General features: G+C 46.0%; 1 protein-coding gene across 1 annotated transcript in view; it reads right to left on the bottom strand.

The window, feature by feature from the left end:
• The window catches only part of LAMA5 (laminin subunit alpha 5), a 197,563-nt gene that overhangs the window by 51,727 nt on the left and 126,219 nt on the right, over positions 1–19,617 (bottom strand). The window contains exons 27-41 of the mRNA XM_079980179.1: positions 18,480–18,640; positions 16,888–16,996; positions 15,581–15,678; positions 13,439–13,640; positions 11,923–12,049; positions 10,889–11,028; positions 10,508–10,623; positions 9,118–9,329; positions 7,847–8,051; positions 6,084–6,228; positions 4,756–4,896; positions 3,429–3,590; positions 1,957–2,058; positions 1,774–1,857; positions 953–1,183 (exon numbers count right to left, since the gene is read on the bottom strand). Coding sequence (XP_079836305.1) covers positions 953–1,183; positions 1,774–1,857; positions 1,957–2,058; positions 3,429–3,590; positions 4,756–4,896; positions 6,084–6,228; positions 7,847–8,051; positions 9,118–9,329; positions 10,508–10,623; positions 10,889–11,028; positions 11,923–12,049; positions 13,439–13,640; positions 15,581–15,678; positions 16,888–16,996; positions 18,480–18,640 — 2,235 coding nt within the window. The remainder of the gene's footprint in view (positions 1–952; positions 1,184–1,773; positions 1,858–1,956; positions 2,059–3,428; positions 3,591–4,755; positions 4,897–6,083; positions 6,229–7,846; positions 8,052–9,117; positions 9,330–10,507; positions 10,624–10,888; positions 11,029–11,922; positions 12,050–13,438; positions 13,641–15,580; positions 15,679–16,887; positions 16,997–18,479; positions 18,641–19,617) is intronic.

Genomic DNA, 19,617 nt, shown 5'->3' with positions numbered 1-19,617 from the left:
ACTCCCTTTACATTTATTTGAATTTCACCCATGGGATCTCCCTGTGTAAGAGCAAGGAGGCCCTTCCCACACAATTCATAGCAAAGTGAAAAGAGCCGCAATGTAAGAACAGAATCAGAGAATCGTAGAGTTGGAAGGGACACCAAGGGCCATCTAGTCCAACCCCCTGCGATCCAGGAATCTCAACAAAAACATCCATGACACATGGCCATGCTTAACCAAACCAATGGCACACCTAGAGCAGCATCCAGCATCCTAGAGGGGCCAGCCTGGTGCCTCTGGGAAGCTGACAATCTGTGCCTGAAAGCTAAAGTTCAGTAGCACACAGTTTCTGAATCCAGATGTTTTTATATGCAAGCCCCTGTCCTATATACCGTATTTTTCACTCTATAAGACGCACTTTCCCCCCTCCAAAAATCAAGGGGAAATGTGTGTGCATCTTATGGAGCGAGTGCAGGCTCCATGGCTTCAGCGAAAGCAACGCGAAAGCCTCCGGAGCACAGCGGGAGTTCCCACTGTGCTCCGGAAGCTTCGTGTTGCTTTCCCTGAAGCCTGGAGAGTGAGAGGGGTCGGTGCGCACCGATCCCTCTTGCTCTCCTGGCTTCACTTCACTGGAGAGGCGCTGCACAGCTTTCCCTCTCTGCGCAGCGCCCCTTCAGCGAAGTGGGAGGAGAAACGGAAGGGGCTCCGTTTCTCCTGCCGCTTTGCTGAAGGAGCGCTGCACAGAGAGGGAGAGATTTTTCCCCCCTTGTCCTCCCCCCTCTAAAACTAGGTGCGTCTTGTGGTCCGGTGCGTCCTATAGAGTGAAAAATACGGTAAATGGAAGCATTGTGAAGTGCCCATGATCTGCTTACCTGCTAAAGAAATGCCATTTGGAAGGGGCGACCCCTAACTCTACGAGCAAGAGTTCTGAGTGCTCTGCGTGAAAAGTGGCGTGAGCGTTTCCGCCTACCTGGCAAGAGTCTCCTCTATAATTGGCTGGGCACATGCAGAGCTCGACATTGCTGGCTTGGAGGCCCCCACCAGTCTCTGTTGCTCTCTCCAGTGTCACCCGATGCAGGGATACAGACGACGAGATCTGGGAGAAGAGAGCCCGGATCTGCAGCTGCTCCAGTTTCGCCAGCACCATCATCAGCTCTTCCCTGGAGACAGGGTTGTGAGTCTCGCTGTGTCTGAAGTTATCCTATGGGAGAGGAAAGAGTCACAGGGCAACATCAGAAGGACTCATGACTCTCTTAACTGACTGCATGAAGGAAAAAAATCCCACCGAAAACTTCAGTTACAAGGCATGTTCTTAGCAGGCACCCAAACCACAAAATGCAACTGAACACCCAAAATAGAAAATTATTACCTTTTGTCTGAATAGTTACATTTTGCAGTGCTTTACCATCTGCAAACATTTTTGGCTTTTATTCACTTCTCTTATTATCCATCTGAGCAATCAAAATGTTTCTCATTGAAATGGGTAACTGCGTGGCAATTAGTTCACAGAGCAGCTTTCTCATTACACCCACATACCACATGTGAAAAATAGTTTTTTACAAGCCCATACCAAAACAATCATCCCATTCTTGCAGTTGTGGAATTTATTCAAGTTATAAACACTTAAATACTTCTAGATTCTAAGGTCAATGACACAACAGCGAATCCCCAAAAGACACGCTGGACAGAGTCGCCATCACCCTGCAGTGACCAGAGCTCTCTTATTATTATTATTCTATGAGACTCTCCCTCTCGCTCCAACTGCTGCAAAACTCCTGTATCTGAACTGACCTCCAAAAGTTGGAGCTGCCCTTCATAGACGTCCCCAGGGACAGGGTAGTTGCTTTCAAGAAACATAATGCTCATTTGGTTTCCCTAGGAAAGGAAGAAACAAAGAGACATAAATCATCAAAGAGAAGCATTTGCTGATGGAGCGTCGTTGGGTCCAAGGAGAAAAAGGAACTTGAGCCGTACCTTGAGAATAACATCAGGCCGGGACTCGATCGGTATGAACACATCACCCCTTTGGGTGTCTGAGTGCAGCTCATAGCGTAAATACCCACCATAGGAAGAAACCTGCAATTGGAGGCAAATCACAATATGGCGCTACATTAATTAGATTAAAAAGCATACCCCTTCTCCAATTACAAAATTCAAGACTCCAAGCTAAAGTTAATTTGAGCTTAAAATTATCTTTGTGCAAATTTGCTTATTTGGAGTACTTAAAATGTATTAGTTTGAATTTGACATTTGATTTCCCCCTCTCCCCCCCCCCGTGTTTTTTAAAGGCAGCAATACAAGCATAGTTAAACGACTAGAGGGTGAAGGGAATACAACTCAGTGCCATAAGGGAGCAACAGGTAGCTAGGTGGATTTTCACTTGCTAATATTCAAAATTCTCCTTCATGGATCACTGCCTTGTCATGGCGAAGGGGCTTGAATAACTCAGAGAAGCTATGAGGTATGCCGTGCAGGGCACCCAAGATGAGCAGGTCATAGTGGAGAGTTTTGACTAAACGTGATCCACCTGGAGCAGGAACAGGCAAGCCACTCCAGTATCCCTGCCAAGAAAACTCCATGGACAAAGACAACAGGCATATAAAAGTTATGATGCTGGAAGATGGAAAAGTTATGACACTAGTGACCTTCTTTCTCTCCTTCAAAAACAGGTGGTTGTGTGTGTGTTGTTGTTGTTTGTTTTTTTTTACTCTAGTGTTGGCTGTCTCTTTTTTGCTTTGAATGTAACTGCCTAAAGTCTTTCTTCTAATAAACAGCTTGTCTCCTAGTGGATGGTGCGGAGAGCAACCCATTGTTCTGAACAACTCGGTGGCAACTGTTATTTTTTTTTGGGGGGGGGGGGGTTATAAAAAAGAAACCTTTAATAATATGATTAGTCTTCCAGATTCACATTCATTCAAGTTGAAAACTCCTAAACATAAAATTCCATGATAATCAACAGAAATGCAACAACTCTCTGAAATATGGGTCCTTATGTTTCTCAACATTTCTTAACATTTTCTAGTCTCTCAGGAGTGTCTAGAACTTGACTGGAGTTTCCCAACATTTGTCAACATATGGTACAAATGAGCAGCTAAAATGTATGGCATACAAGAGCTCAAAATCTGCCTGAGACATCAGAATTTGGCCTCTGACTAATAAAAGGAATAAATTAGGAGATGAAGTATAAAAGAAACAAAAGAAACCGCAAAAAGGAGAGAAGTCAAAATATACATTTTTTTTAATCGTGGTTTCTTATGCCTGTAAAAACAACATGAAAAGTAATTGAAAAGTAAAAAATTAATAAATAAGTAAGGAATATGGCACACACACACACACAAAAAGAATTTGGCCTCTGAACATTAGCGTAATTAAAAAATAAATAAATACCCAGCACATTCAAAAAGGACCAGAGGAGGCTGCCTCCAGCCAGCATTGGTGTCACTCACCTGGTCTCCAAGGTAGGAGCTAGGAGCATGCCAGTGAAGCTCCTGGAAGGCCTCTGGGAAATTCCGGAGATCAGCACGAACCATCTGATTTTCCAAGCTGACCAACGTGGGGACTTCCTGGCGGTCTCCGCTGAGCAAACTCCACCCACTCATGTCCATAAACTAAAGGTAAAGAAAAGTATCTGAAATGCTTTTCCCAGTAGTGATGTATGGAAGTGAGAGCTGGACCATAAAGAAGACTGATCGCCAAAGAATTGATGCTTTTGAATTATGGTGCTGGAGGAGACTCTTGAGAGTCCCATGGACTGCAAGAAGATCAAACCGATCCATCCTTAAGGAAATCAGCCCTGAGTGCTCACTGGAAGGACAGATTGTGAAGCTGAGGCTCCAATACTTTGGCCACCTCATGAGAAGAGAAGACTCCCTGGAAAAGACTGTGGTGTTGGGAAAGATTGAGGGCACAAGGAGAAGGGGACGACAGAAGATGAGATGGTTGGACAGTGTTCTCGAAGCGACCAGCATGAGTTTGATGAAACTGCAGGAGGCAGTGGAAGACAGGAGTGCCTGGCGTGCTCTGGTCCATGGGGTCACGAGGAGTCGGACATGACTAAACGACTAAACAACAACATCATCAGAAAATGCAGGCCTGCAAGCTTGCCCATATACTTTAAACACTTAAAAAAAAATCAGACTAAATCAGACACTTGCAGTTGGTCTCTGCAATGTTGTCAAGTAATGTTACTGCTGGGACCAACAATTTATCTGAAACAGGATGGCATTATGTTTATCAGAATGCATAACAGGTTGGCAATGAAGAGCTAAAAGAGGATTATTTTATCATCTTCCGGGTTGCGCTCCGCAGTGACCCGGAAGTAATGGAGTGCATTACTTCCGGGTTTTGCCACTCGAGCATGCGCAGACGGTCAAAACGACATCACATGCATGCGCGGAAGTGGCAAAACACGACCTGCGCACACGCAGACGCGCTGTCACGTCTTACGTTCTGTTCAGGATGCGAACGGGGCTCTGGAACGGATCTAGTTCGCATCCTGAGGTACCACTGTATTGGAAATGAGAGAGAGAGAGCTGTCACCCTAATGTCCTGCTTTGGGGCTTCCGAAAGGTAGCTTGACTGGCCACTGTTGGAAACAGGATGTTGGACTAGGCAGAACTTTGACCTGACCCAGCAGAGTTCTTCATATGTTCTTATAACTTGGTATCAAACTCTGCCCATTCAGGTCACTGCTGGTGCTGAGGTGCCATCCCACTACCTTCCTCAGCATCAGCTACAGGTGCCACCCTCCAAAGTCTCAGTCCACATATTCACCTCTACACGGTACTTCTCAGCGCTGTGACAGCGATCTGTCGCCCCAAAGCAGAAGCACCTGGTGCAGCCTTTTGGGTTGCTGGCATCCAGAGAAAACGTCCCCAGGTGGCACTGGTCACACCTTGCACCTTCCACATTCTCCTATAAAGGTTCGAAACAAATAAAAAAAGACGTGTTCACATTTGTTCACTGGCCTACTGGCCAAGATGGAGGAAAGCAGGAAACAGAAGATCCCGGGGTTCTTCTATCCGAGGAGCACAAAATCACTGTTCATGATGAGACACTGTTTCACCTGACTGCAAAATCTTCATATAGGAAAGAAAATGCCACCCTTTTCAAAACCGGCTGGCCCAGTGATGCACTGCCACCCTCGCAAGTGAGAGTTAATGCCGCTTACCAAGATGGTGCAGTAGCACAGCAGTGGTGGCAAAGTCAGGGCTGCGCAGGCTCATAAGTGGGAGCACAGGATTGACTCTGCTGGTGCAACCACATTGCCCCAACCTTGCCTGCTGCCCCAGACCCTCCCAGTGACATGACTGCCAGGAGCACCATCCTGGACTTTCTGATGACATGTGGATGGAATTAGGGCATGCCCGTGACAAAAAGAGGGGCTACGTTGTTTTGTGTATCAGTCAGCATCACTCTATACAGCCCTGAAATGCTTCTTGCTTGCTTTTTAAGGGCTTGCCTACCCTACAGCCAGCTTGCATGGGGCTGGTTGGGAAGGCTTTCTACAAACTTTGTTTCTGACTACCAACTCCTAACTAAACTGTACGTGAGTAATGTTTGCCCCATGGCGTGTGTGGGGCTGGGGAGTGGGGGGAACCGGAGGTGTGTTTTTCCGCTGTCGCCCTCAAGCATAGGTGGGTGTGAGTTTGCCTGTTTGCAAAGTAGCCCTGCAGATTTGTTCTACAAAGGATGTGCCTTAGGCATACAATTTTCATCCCACTGTGATATAAATCAAACCTCCAGGAGACTCAAGGGCAAAATCACATTCCGTGACAGAGCATGGTGCCTCAATAGCATTGTTGTTCCCACTCACTGCTTTCCAGCACTGCTTGTTCCAGTGGAGTTGCGCTGGTTGGCACCCATTCATTCACACAAGCCAGTAAGATACAATCCCTGCACTTGATGCAAAGCTCCGTCGTTTGTAAGGGAACAGCTAAGTGGTGGCAGACAAGGCATGATTAACCTTGCTGAGAATCTCATTCTGGGAACTGAAAGCACCAATAGGTTGTCTCTTGCATTTTGATGCCATCCCCTTCAGCAGCTTTTTACCCAAAAACCCACTTCCAAGAGGCAAGCAAATACCAGAGTATCAGACCTACCTTGCAGTGGCACTGCCCAGTGACTGGATCACACACACTTGCTTTTGTCCCTGCTTGGTGGCAGTTGCAGCTCCTGCAGTTTGGATAGCCATAGTAGCCTGGAGCGCAGAGATCACACTGACGTCCTACTATGTTGGGTTTGCATCTGGAAAGGACAAATTTCATATTCGTTTGCTTTCCTTCCAGCTTCTAACTCAGGATGAACCAGCTGAGCCTTTATAAGCCCTGCAGATATGCGGCTTTGAACCAGTTGAGTCAGTTCAGCCTTCTCCAACCTGCTGCCCCCTTCAAAGGTTTGGGGGACCACCTCCCATCATCCCCAGCCAGGATGGCCAAAAAAAAGGGCCAGGATGATGGGGGGGTTGAGCCCAACATCTGGAGGGCACAAGATTGGGGAAGGATCAAGTGACTCAAGTGATTCAAAGCCCTGTTGTTTGCAAGGCTTACAAATCTCCTGTGCTGCATCTCTCAATTATATATCGTAGCAATGACTGTGACACCTCTAGGGACAGACAAGACAAATGAGACCTCTGGCGCTCAAGGGCTCTATCTCTTGACTCCTGCACTTTGAAACAAACAGCAGCATACACAGGAAAACACAAGAACAGCTTTGCAGGATCAGATTAAGGCTCCGTCTAAATCAGCATTTTGTTTTGAATAAAGGTCAACCAGATGTTTCTGGGAAGCCCATAAGCAGGATACGAAGGCAAGCTGTTTACTGTTTGTCCCCAGCATCTGGTACACGCTCTCTGAAGGTGTAAGTTCTATTTAGCTACGATGGCTAGAAGTACCCTTCCTAGAATAGAACAAGGAAGGATTCAAAGCCTTCACACTTGGAAGGGGAACTTTTTCTCTTTGACTCCTGCCCTGTGCATCATACTAGTGCTACATTTAAGGTTAAATTTACAAAACTCCATAAAGATCCAGAATGAGTTTTGTTGTTTTTGATCCTAAAATATTTATTTTCTTTTTATTTGCCCTTCCAGCACAGCCATCAGCCTCCTAGTGAAGTTCTGCTAACTGAGCTAATGTAATGAATCTCCAGCAAGCAATGGTTTGTTTTGCTCCCCCCCCCCCTAAAAGGACAACAGTGTTCCTGAATTCAGAAAAGAGAGGAAATAAATGCTGCAGCCAATACACAATGAGTGGCTGCTGTTTTGGGAGACAAAGGACTGTGCTGAATGCAGAGATGACTCAGGGCTTTTTAGACAGATCAAAGGGATAATCAAGTAGACAAATCAATCAACCTTTCCAAAATGAAATGCTTGAAATACACTCAGACTAGTATGGGGCTCAGCGATATCAGAAAACAACAACAACAACTTTGTTATTTATCCGCTGCCCATCTGAATGGGTTGCCCGAGCCACTCTTGGCAGCTTCCAGCAAAATATAAAACACCATAAAACATAAGCACTCAAGGAAGATAGAGGACCACAGGCAATGTCCCCCACTGTGTTGGGGAGGCAGAAAGCCACAAAGGTAAGTGTAGCCAAACCCACCCACCAATGATATACAAGCACAAGTCCTGTAGAGACCAGGACAACCCCTGCGGGGGAGAAAGAGGCCACCAAAATGTGGCCTTGCTCAGAGTTCACATTCTCATGCAGCTCAACTTTGGGGACTGGCCAAAACCAGAGTTGGCCAAAAGCATCAACTGTCCAGACGAGTTTTATTTATAAAGCGAAGCAGCGCAGAAAGATATTCAGATGCCACTGCAGCTGGCACCCAATTATGCATGGAAGTAGCATCCATAATTACCCACCTGCACTGTCCACTGTCTAGGTTACATCCTGGCTCTGCCAGGTCTTGGGTCCCGGGACTAGAACAATTGCAGTCCTCACAGCCAACCAGTGGGTGACAGCCAAAGGTCTGGGGCTCGCAGACGATACACTCGGGTTTGATGGTGCGTGGTGGACAGATGCACTGCCCCGTCAGTTCATCACACAGGCGACTTCCACAGTTGCAGGCTGCAAGTGAAAGCAGGCAGGTGCATATTGCAACACACACACACACACACACACACACACACACACGCACCACATATTAAGCCCAGAATATCTATTTGTCTAGTGGATACTGGAATGTATCTGAATCTGCAAAACACTTCCAATTACATGCCAATAAATAAGTTTAGTAGCACAAGATTCCACTTGCCCACGCAGGCCTTGTTCATAAATTCTCGACAGGCACTCTGTAGGAAATTAGAAGCACGTGTGCGTATTTTTCAGCCATTAAATCTAAAGTAGAAACAGAGCTGAGGAAACAACAGCTGCTGTGCTAATTTATTCTGTATATAAAAGACCATCTCAGTGAACAGCCGACTAGCAGGATCCATTGGGGCTGTGGATGGTAAGAAGCATGTTGCTTCTCCTGCTCTCTGGCAAGTGAGGCCAAATGTCTCTTCTGGTAGCAGCCAGAGAGCAACAGCTTGGAACACTGCTGAACAAGGGAAGGCATCTGGAAGAGACTTCTATTTCTATGTACAAAGATTGACCACGGATGGCCAGGGAATTATGAGCGAAGTTCCTTTTCCACAATCTCGACTGCTCAGAAGCACAATGCATGAAATGGGCAATTGAATATTTGCAGGCTCTGTTGTAAAGTTACTCTGCCAGGGGATAGGCTTGCAATTAATCTCCATGCTTGAATATACATATATGCTATGCTGGAATTCTATAGCCATGTGTATTTTGCCTGAAGCATTTGTGATCTGGTTACTAAGTTTGACCATTCCCCACTCATGCCTCCTCCTGAAAAATTTTGCATCCATTTTTTCATTCTGACGTAGTGTCGTCCATGGATATAATTCCAAAATAGTTCTATGGAAGGAAAGCACTGCATTCAAAACAGGTTCCCAGGCTGCTACTGAAACATAAGGATGAAGGAAAACCTGTAGCCCAGTATTCCATTCACATAATATTGATACAGGTACCCAGCAGCTTCTGGGTAAATTAGTCTGGAAAGCGAAACTGAATGGCATGCAATGCTGTACATATCAGCCATGAATGGCACAACATCTCTCAAGAGACTCACGTCTGCAGCTGGGGAAACCCCAATAGCCTGTAGCACAGCGGGAACACTCTCGCCCGATGACATTTGACCTGCAAGCGCACTGGCCACCAAACGGCTCACACTGGCTCCTGATGGCTCCTGCCTCGTGGCAGTGGCAAGGCTGGGCCCCGTTGTTGTAAAAAAGAGAGATAGATATGGCCGAGTCCTGGCAGAACTTGGAGGATGTTGCAGGGCTGCAGAGAGAGGGAGAAATTGCTGCACTGAGTCTCATAGGAGTACACAGACCACACATTTAATTCATGAATTATGATTTGTAGCCTGCCCCATTCTGCAGCTTCTCTTTCCAAATCTGGGGGCTAGAAGCAGAAAGACGTGAACTCTGAGCCTGGGGACACCAAACTGCTAATTATGGACCAATTAGCAGGTTCTGCATCTGTGCAGATATATTGTATACATGCAAAATGCACACAAGCACTGACTCCAAGGATGACTGGTGAAACTGGAAATTAAGGGAAGCCACCTTGGGTGTGAGACCTGGAAGACCTGCTTGTTGCCTTGCAGGGCTTTTCCCACCTGGCATAGAAGGGTGGATTCCTGACTGACTCCAGCTACAAAAGTTGAGGCTGCTGAAAAGAATATCCTCTCCTCTGCTCTCTCCTTGGGAATTCTCTGGGCAGCTGCTGTTACCATCCCTGGTCTCTGAGCTGCCCCCGACCAGCCACAAAGAGAGGTGCTTCCTCACACTGCCCCACAGGGGCCTGGAAAGCATCCCCTAGCCAGCCCCAGAGGCACTATTTGCCTGGGGAGCTTATAGCCAGGGCTGCTGCAACAAACAGCTGTGCAAGCCTTTGGGAGACAGAAACGCGAGAGGGCATCAAAGGAGGGAGGTAAGGAAAGAGGGACAGAGGCCAGTGTTGCCCATGGCACCCCTATCATTCAAGGCACCCTAGGGTGCCAGGGCACACTGGCTGAAAACCACTGGGCTGAGGTGGTTGTTGCTGTTAATTTTTTGTATCTTTATTTCGGATTGTATTATCGATGTGGAATTTGTTCAATTACGGTTGTGCACTTTTGATGTTTATTGTTTACGACTACTTTGCTATTTTTGTAACTGTATGAACCTTTTCATATTGTAAACCACCTTGATGGTGGTTTTGGCTGTGGAAAGGCAGCAATAAAATAAAATGGTGGTGGTGGTGACGATGATGATGATAAATTTCACATCACCAATGGGAATTGATGTTAAAGATGAAATGCTGGATGTATTCGTCAAGTTACCCAAAGCAAAGTAGAGGGTTTAGATTTTAGAGTGTCTGGGGAAACCCAGCCAGATGGGCAGAGTAAAAATAATAAATTATTATTACTTTATTATTATGGTTTTGCAAACTTTCACCCATTTTTTGTATCTCACTTGATATAAAAGCTGTTGACTCCACAGTTGCTGATGAAATCATAGGACTTGTCTAGTGGTTCTTCTAAAAGGTAGCTGGAACCATAACTGTCTTCAGGAACCACGAGGATATAATCCTAAAAGATCAAACAGCAAATAAACAAACTGGGAACAAACTAGGGAGGCTGATGAGTCAGATGACCCTTGTTACACCACAAAAGAAGATCACATATTCCCTGCCTTTACAAGGTGGAAGGGCTAGCATAATGGATGCCTCCTTCACCTCACACAGAGAAATGCTGTTCTATAAGTGGGAGAGAACATATTTTAGAATTCTCCATTAGTTATTGCAGTCATTCTTGCAGACCTGACACACACCACAAAATTAAGATAGGAACATACCAGCCAAAGGTACCTATTCTCTGGCACACGAATGACCACACTCAAGTCATTATCCGTAATGTCCAAAACAATTTGGTTTTCTGAAACTACCAGATTCCGGCAACCATATCCATGTGGGCAGAAAGTAGCATTAGCCTGTCCTGGAAAAAGCCAGAGAGTACACGTCACCTTAAGTTCATCAGATTCTGCTTTCATACCTTGGAAGTATTCCCCTTTGTAATTCGGAATTTATGTGATTTGATTTGATTGGTCGGTTAATAAAAATTATTTATAAAAATAGTAATAAAAAAAAAGAATTTCAGCTTGCCAGACAGAACAACCCCCCCTCCCCTCCCCCCCCCCCCCCGCCGCACATACAGTTCTGGGGATTCTCCAGACCATACCCCAAGATAAGTTTTTTTGTGGGGGGAGAGTGCAGGGGATGGAATAATAAATAATAATAATCATTATTATTTATTTATGCCCCACACATCTAGCTCTGGGTGGCTCCCAACAGAATTAAAGGTAAAGGTACCCCTGCCCATATGGGCCAGTCGTGTCCGACTCTGGGGTTGCGTGCCCATCTTGCTTAAGAGGCTGGGGGTCAGCACTGTCTGAAGACACTTCCGGGTCACGTGGCCAGCGTGACAAAGCTGCATCTGGAGAGCCAGCACAGCACACGGAAACGCCGTTTACCTTCCCGCTAGTAAGCGGTCCCTATTTATCTACTTGCACTTTGACGTGCTTTCGAACTGCTAGGTTGGCAGGCGCTGGGACCGAGCAACGGGAGTGCACCCCGCCGCGGGGATTCGAACCACCAACCTGACGATCGGCAAGTCCTAGGCGCTGAGGTTTTACCCACGGCGCCACCCGCGTCCCAACAGAATTAGAAGCACAATAAACAATCAAACATTTAAAAACTTCCCTAAACAAAAGCCCCATTGCACAGACTTCTGTTGATGGGACTCATCCATTGAACCCCACCGTTAATTTACTATTAATACTGCTTAGCTTGAAGCCCTACAAGCCCCAACACAAACCGGAGGATCACTTACCCTGCCAAATACGTCCACCGTTGATTAACACTTCCACAGGAAAAGTTGGGTGACTGGGCTGGTAACAGTGCAGGATGAAGGCATAACGCCCCAGACTTTGGATGTGACCATTCAACACAATAGTTGTCTACAAGAAAGCACAGGGGCAGAATCCTAAACACTATTGTTTCCTTGTGTCATTGATTTTTTAATTTCAGGATGCGTCTGCTACTTTGGTCCTGCTTATGTCAGAACCAGCCACTCCAAAGGAAAAGACTGGGATATAAGAATTTCTGCTGGTATTTATTTTCCCTATAAAGGTACCTCCACAAGAAAAGACTGCCAAGTCAGCAGGGGCACATGCTCCGAAATACTCTCCTGTTACATCTGAGGCACTGCCAACATTTCTGTGCCCACCTCTGTAATCTCTGTTTTGATGCCACACCACGCCCTGGAAGTGGAAGCCTTTGGTAGCTGGAGTGCCAGCTTGAAAACTCCCCTCTTCTGCTGCTTCTCTGCCCACCTGCTGTGACCCACTTCAATTAAAGGAAGAGGGTGATACCCACAAACAAACATCAGCACCAAAACCTCCTTCACATATGGACTTCCTGACACACTGCACAAGAGTCCTAGGGCCTTCTCAGTACTGGTGCCCGCCCTGTGGAACGCCCTCCCTTCAGATGTGAAGGAAATAAGCAGCTATCTTATCTTTAAAAAACATCTGAAGGCAGTCCTGTTTAGAAAAGTTTTTAATATTTAATGCTGTATTGTTTTTAACACTTGATTGGAAGCCGCCCAGAGTGGCTGGGGAAACTCAGCCAGATGTGCGGGGTATAAATAATAAATTATTCTTATTCTTATAATTATTCTTATTCCTTTCACATTAAAGAAACAACAAGACTTACACTATGGATTTTGTGTTGCCTCTAAAGCAGCACCAGCCAAGTTTCACTGGTGCAATGGCACTTTCATTCCCGCCCTGCAAAGACCCCCAAAATATTCTCTGGAGGGTCCCCGAACCATCCAGAGTTGATTCTGAGGGTGTTCATCATGCATGGCAAAAGGGGAGGATAATACTTCAGAACAGGAACACTGGATACCTCCCACAATGTCTAGCTCATAATGTCTTCCCTGGGGCTGCCACTGCCACCGCTGCTTCTCGTGGGTAGGCAGAGTGAGCTTGTCTGCTCCGCTCTCTGGGCCCACAGGAGCACCAGGGTGGTGGCGGCAGTAGCGGACGGAAGATGAACAACGCGAAAGGGCTGGCTCCAGAGAGAGGTTGCTTAAAATGGAGCTCAGCCAGCCCAGCCCAGGCCCCTTCCTCCTCTAGGCGGGGCGAGCAGAAGCCAGGAGGAGGGAGGGAGGAGGCGCGGTGTATGTGAGGGGGGAATGGAATGGCGCAGGGGGGGAAATGGCGCAGCCCAAACAAACAGAATCCCCACGCCAATCCACGGACAGTCCGCAGGCTGGTTCCTGAAGGCAATTGGGCCTGATCTCAACAAATGCTAGTTTCTAATTTCCTCTTCATTGCACTTACCTGGGGAGCCTTTAGCAGGATGAGCTCTGCAGAGGTGTCTAATAAGGTAGGAGGCTGAAGTGGAGCTGCAGGTGGAATAGCCACTGGGGGGACACTAAAGGCATGAATCAGGGGGAAGCCTGGAGCAACTGGTAGTAACTGCCCTTCTTCCAAGACAACGGACTGCGAAATCTTCTGATACCTTGATGGGACACAGGAACTACTTTGGAGCAGAAAAGAAGAAGAATTTTATGGGCTCTGGAGTCAAACAAGAGGCAAATATTCCCATGGGAACACAGCAAGGAAGGGAATTCAAATGCGCATAATGCAAAGCATGCCTTGTACAGGTTTATAGGAAGACTTTATTAGATAGGGGACAGCATCTTTCCCCTGGCTCCTATATACAATCTAAAACTTATCTAGCAGCACCTTATAGGCCAACTAAGTTTGTTCTGGTATAAGCTTTTGTGTGCATGCACACTTCTTCCGATGCCATGCACACGAAAGCTTATACCAGAACAAACTTAGTTGGTGTATAAGGTGCTACTAGACAATCCCCTCCCCCAAACTGTGTCAGACCAACACTGCTACCTACCTGAATCTAGAATCTAAAACTTAGTCAAGTTTCACCTAGTCTGGATAAGAGATGGGGAAGGGAGGAGTTCAACTGTAAATTGATACTGCATCCTTTTAGTTGAGCTTCATCCACTAGGCTGAAGAAACAACAAGAGAACTAAGGTTTAAGAATCTGCATGATAGGAATCCTCCATCATAGGGTGTCCTCCTAGTTCTGAGTGGGAATATACATTTACAAGGGGCTAAGCATATTTATGGAGGGTAGGTCTAGCAATGGCTATTAACCATTCAAGTTCAGAGGAAGTAGGTCACCAGGAATCAGTTGTTGGGTTCAAGTTCTGCTCAGAGGCTTCCCAGAGGCATCTGATTAGCTATCACAGGGAACAGGACGCTCACTTAGATGGACCTTTCTCCATACTTCCTTAGGAAAATACGTGGTGCCTCTTCTCCTTCATAGCCTCAAGTGCCTACTCTCCTGTGCCAAGTACTAGCTACCTTCCCAATATTAAATAGTCTCCAATCCCTGGCAAAAATGAGCTACTGCAGCTGCCCACTGGGATACCTAGATTCAACAAATACAGTGGTGCCTGGCAAGACGAAATTAATTCGTTCCGCGAGTCTCTTCGTCTTGCGGTTTTTTCGTCTTGCGAAGCACGGCTATTAGCGGCTTAGCGGCTTAGAAAAAGGGGGGGGGGAGGAAAAAAACTCGCAAGAACTCGCAAGACGTTTCGTCTTGCGAAGCAAGCCCATAGGGAAATTCGTCTTGCGAAGCACCTCAAAAGACGGAAAACCCTTTCGTCTAGCGAGTTTTTCGTCTTGTGAGGCATTCGTCTTGCGGGGCACCACTGTACCAAGGGCTACTGATGACAATGTTCAGACCAAAGCATACACATATCACACATACAAAATTCCACAGATCATTCCAAGTGGACTCTCTAATGGAATTTGAGAATTAGCTGTGGAGAATCCTAGACACCCACACCCGACCCTGATAGTAGTTAAATGGTGCTCAAGCACTCATTACACTGTCTTGCAAGATACTACCTGCAAGTGAAATGAAGCATAATGTGACTGTACTTGCTCTGATCCAATCATTCAAGGTTACCCTTGCTTCTTCTCCTGTCCTTCACACTTGTCTTTTGTTTATGTTAACTCTTGTAAAGCACCATACATGCTGACCTTATTAACTAATTAAAATACCATACCACCCATAACCCATTGAAATAAGACGATGGCATATAAAGCCTAACACAAGTGTGCGAAACCTCTGGACCTCCAGACGTTTCTGAACTACAATTTCCATCAGCCCAGCAAGCAGGGCCAGTGGACAGGGATGATGGTGGGAGTTGTAGCACAGCAATATCTGGAGGGCCAACCGTTTGCCACACCTGGCATAACACAAGGCACCATGGCAGTGACTCTGGGGCACGTTCGTCTTCAATCATTTGAGAACTCTTTAAGCCATTAACAGTATCTAGTGAATGGTTTTTGAAGCATTTGATGTGCTCTAGACCTGGTCAATTGCCTGGGTGAGAGACCAATGGAAGCTCTAGTTTTAAGCATAATACATTTTTAAAAGACCTTTACCTGTTTGGTGAGAATGCTCCATGGACACTGATGCAGTGAACGTTTGGTTCCACAAACTCTAATGTGAATTGTTCATATGGGATGAGGTACACTTTGTGCTAAAGGGCAGAAGAGAAGGGAAAACAAGGTTGGGCATGGTGGAGAGGAGAATCACTCGTGCTTTTGCTTCTAGGTCTTTGCAAATATTACTTTTAGAAACATTTTATGTAGGACAATTTAGAACTCTCACATTTGCTGCTCACACAACAAAACATCCAAAGCAGAGACATATGGAGGAATGCAGCAGGTGTCTGTGTGATGAGACAAAATCTGTTTCTCATTTTGTCTAGTCCCAGAACTAACATCTGCAGTCTGCTCTGTGTCCTCACGAGATATGTTACCAGAGTGGTTACTGGTTCATATCATCTAGATGCTGTGATGTTTGCATCAGCATTTCCTAGTAAAAGCTTCTTTGGCAAGGAAGTGACTTTTTATTGTAGTGAACTTCCATATTCCTCCAGAAACTAGATCTAGATAATTATGATGCAAACTCCATAATTATTTCCCAGAAACTAAATTGAAATAATTCTGGTGCCACCTATGATATGGAAATAAAACGGCAGGATAAATAGATTCTCTTCCTAGTAAGGGGGAAATGGGAAGACTAAGGCCATAGACTAACAGTGGGATAGACCCACCAAGTTTGCCAAAGCAAAAAGCATTATTCATCTTGACTGCTTCTCAAGAGCAAATGAAACCTTTTCCTGTCACTGAACTGAGAACAGAAACGCAGAAATCTTAGAGCTTGCATCATGCCTTCCTACTCCTTGGCTCAGACTGTGTCTGTTATGTACTGAGTTGAATAGGATCCAAATTGCAGCAGTCTGATTGGTCCTAGAGCAACAGGATCCAGAATGCAGCAGTCTGACTGGTCCTAGAACAACAGGATCCAGAATGCAGCAGTCTGATTGGTCCGCAGGAGCCACCCAATCCAACTCCAGGTGGAAGTGAATCCGCAACCTGATTGGCCTACAGGAGAATCCTGGAACTAGCCAATCACATGGGGCCCATTGTGTAAATAATGTATATAAAGCAGACATTTCAGGGGAACTTCCATTCCTCACTACTATGAGCTGAATAAAGAGCATGAAATCCACACTCGACTCCAAGTATATTTCAGTGTCCAAAGCCGGTTTCCCGTCTCCAATCTTTCCCCACCCCACAGCCACTAATATTCCTCCTCTTCCACTTGCTCCCACCTTCGAAATTGTCAGGTTTCCTGCAGACATTTTGCCACAGCCTGGCAATGCTTTGCTTCAAAGGCTTACCAAGAAAAAGTGGGCCTGATCTGCGGAGAACTGAATCGTAGCTTTGGTGGCCAGATCGAAAGCTGCCAAGCGATTTAGCGAATCTAAAACTATCCCACGGCAGAGGAAACTGCAAGACAAAAGCAGCGATCAAGCTCAAGGATAGTCTTATCCTGCCAAGTACTCTTCCCCACCCCACCCCCTTGGTGGTTTCCCTTGTAACTCTTTGAAATGCTTTCTTTGAGTAATAGCATCGGGGTGTTTCCCAAGGATATCCAGGTCTTCATTTCCTATCGTTAAGGTCACGGGCTGAAGTCGAAGGAGTTCCCAGACAATGCCATAAATCTGTCATTTATATAAATACTGTCTAGTTGCTTAAATAGAGCACCAAGGCTTAGGATGCTCATGCTATTTTCAGTTTCACCCCTCCTTCTTCTGAGAACATGGACTCTATTATTGTGGCTTCTGGCACTGGGATATGCAATACTAAGAGATGAAACAGCCTGTGCCTTTCACACAACTGCATGGAACGCAAATTGACTGCAGACCATTCTGAAGTCGGAAGTCCTTGCTTATTTATTACAATTGTATCCTGTATATCATGGGTAGGCAACCTAAGGCCCGGGGGCTGGATCTGGCCCAATCGCCTTCTAAATCCGGCCCACAGACAATTGGGGAATCAGTGTGTTTTTACATGAGTAGAATGTGTCCTTTTATTTAAAATGGATCTCTGGGTTATTTGTGGGGCCTGCCTGGTGTTTTTACATGAGTAGAATGCATGCTTTTATTTAAAATGCATCTCTGGGTTATTTGTGGGGAATAGGAATTCGTTCATTAATTCCCCCCAAAAAATATAGTCCGGCCCCCCACAAGGTCTGGGGGACAGTGGACCGGCCCCCTGCTGAAAAAGTTTGCTGACCCCTGCTGTATATCCTCGAAGGAGGTAGAGGCTTCATATAAGTTACTCTCCTCCATTCCACTTTTATTCTCACAATAGCCCTGTGGGTCAGGCTGAGAGGCTGTGACTGACCCAAAGCTGTGACTGACCCAGAGTGGGGATCTGAACCTTCATCTCTCCAGTCTTAAGTTTGGTACTCTAACCATTATATGCTACATTGGCTCTGCAAAGCAGGAAGTACTTATTATACTGAGTAACAGGACAGGCAGACTATCAACTCATTGCCTCCCCTCCCTAGTTGAGCAATAACCATAGGCTGAATTGTCCTGCTCTCTATTATTGTGGCTTCTTTACTAAATCCCTGTTAATTTCCCTGCAAATTCTCCAGCAGACACTTTAGAAGTGTGCGGAAGATCCACATAGCCTTGATCTCTCTCTCTCTCTCTCGGTCTTCCTTCAATCAGCTGCTTTGAAAGAGATAATGCAAGTTAATTGCATGGGATGGATCTTTGTTTTGGCCCAGTTATAACCAATGAAATTTAACAGATGCTTACAGCTCAAGAAGACTAACTGCTAATTCTGAGACAACCCCCACAATAACAACAGTAGAATGAACTAGCAAGAAAGCTCTAGTCTCAAACTGTGCAACATAATGAGGAGTGTCTGTTCCTTCGTTAGGTCCGCACTCTAACTGTCTTGCATCTTGAGGGCATACCTGTACTTGCAGGTGTATATAAGGAGAGTGCCCTGCTGAATGGCAAGCTGCGGTGAGCTGACCGCGACATTGATTGTTTGTGGAGTATCCTCAGTGGCATATTCAACCAGGAGTGCATACCTCCCTGCCTGGGGTAGGGCAATTGACAGCTGTATTTCCACCTGCACACAAGAATAAGCAGGTATTAGGAGAAAAGCACATTATGCTGGGGCTCAGGAGGTCCTGACATAAATCTAAATCTATGCTTTGAAACAAGCACACTATGAAATCTCATACAAGTCAACTCTTGGCATGTCATCTTTCATGTTCCAGGAAATGTTTTGGGGAAAATTATGGTGCATTAAGACACATATATGAAATTAAACCAGAACTGAAATATTTTGAACATGATAGAAGCCAGAAGCCATGTTTTTCAACTCCAGCATTGCATTTTCTGGGGGAAAGCACTCCTGCAGAATAATAATAATAATAATTTATTATTTATACCCCGCCCAGCTGGCTGGGTTTCCCCAGCCACTCTGGGCAGCTTCCAACACAATATTAAAATACAGTAATGTATCAAACATTAAAAGCTTCCCTAAACAGGGCTGCCTTAAGATGTCGTCTAAAAGTCTGATAGTTGTTGTTCTCTTTGACATCTGATGGGAGGGTGTTCCACAGGGTGGATGCCACTACCAAGAAGGCCCTCTGCCTGGTTCCCTGTAACTTGGCTTCTCGCAGTGAGGGATCTGCCAGAAGGCCCTCGGTGCTGGACCTCAGTGTCCGGGCAGAACGATGGGGGAGGAGACGCTCCTTCAGCATCTATAGATGTTTAACAATTGCCTCTGGAGTGTCTGGACTATGGCTATTAGTCTGAACTTAAGAGAAGAAGAAGAGTTTGGATTTGATATCCTGCTTTATCACTACCCTAAGTAGGAGTCCCAAAGCGGGTAACAATCTCCTTTCCCTTCCTCCCCCACAACAAACACTCTGTGAGGTGAGTGGGGCTGAGAGACTTCAGAGAAGTGTGACTGGCCCCAGGTCACCCAGCAGTTGCATGTGGAGGAGCGGGGACACGAACCCGGTTCACCAGATTACGAGTCTACCGCTCTTAACCACTGCACCACGCTGGCTCCCAGATGCACACTCCCCACATCTC

This window comes from Podarcis cretensis, assembly GCF_951804945.1.
Source record: "Podarcis cretensis genome assembly, chromosome: 6".
NCBI lineage: Eukaryota > Metazoa > Chordata > Lepidosauria > Squamata > Lacertidae > Podarcis > Podarcis cretensis.
Note: the sequence above shows the minus strand (reverse complement) of the source record. Positions and strands in the feature narration are given on the sequence as shown.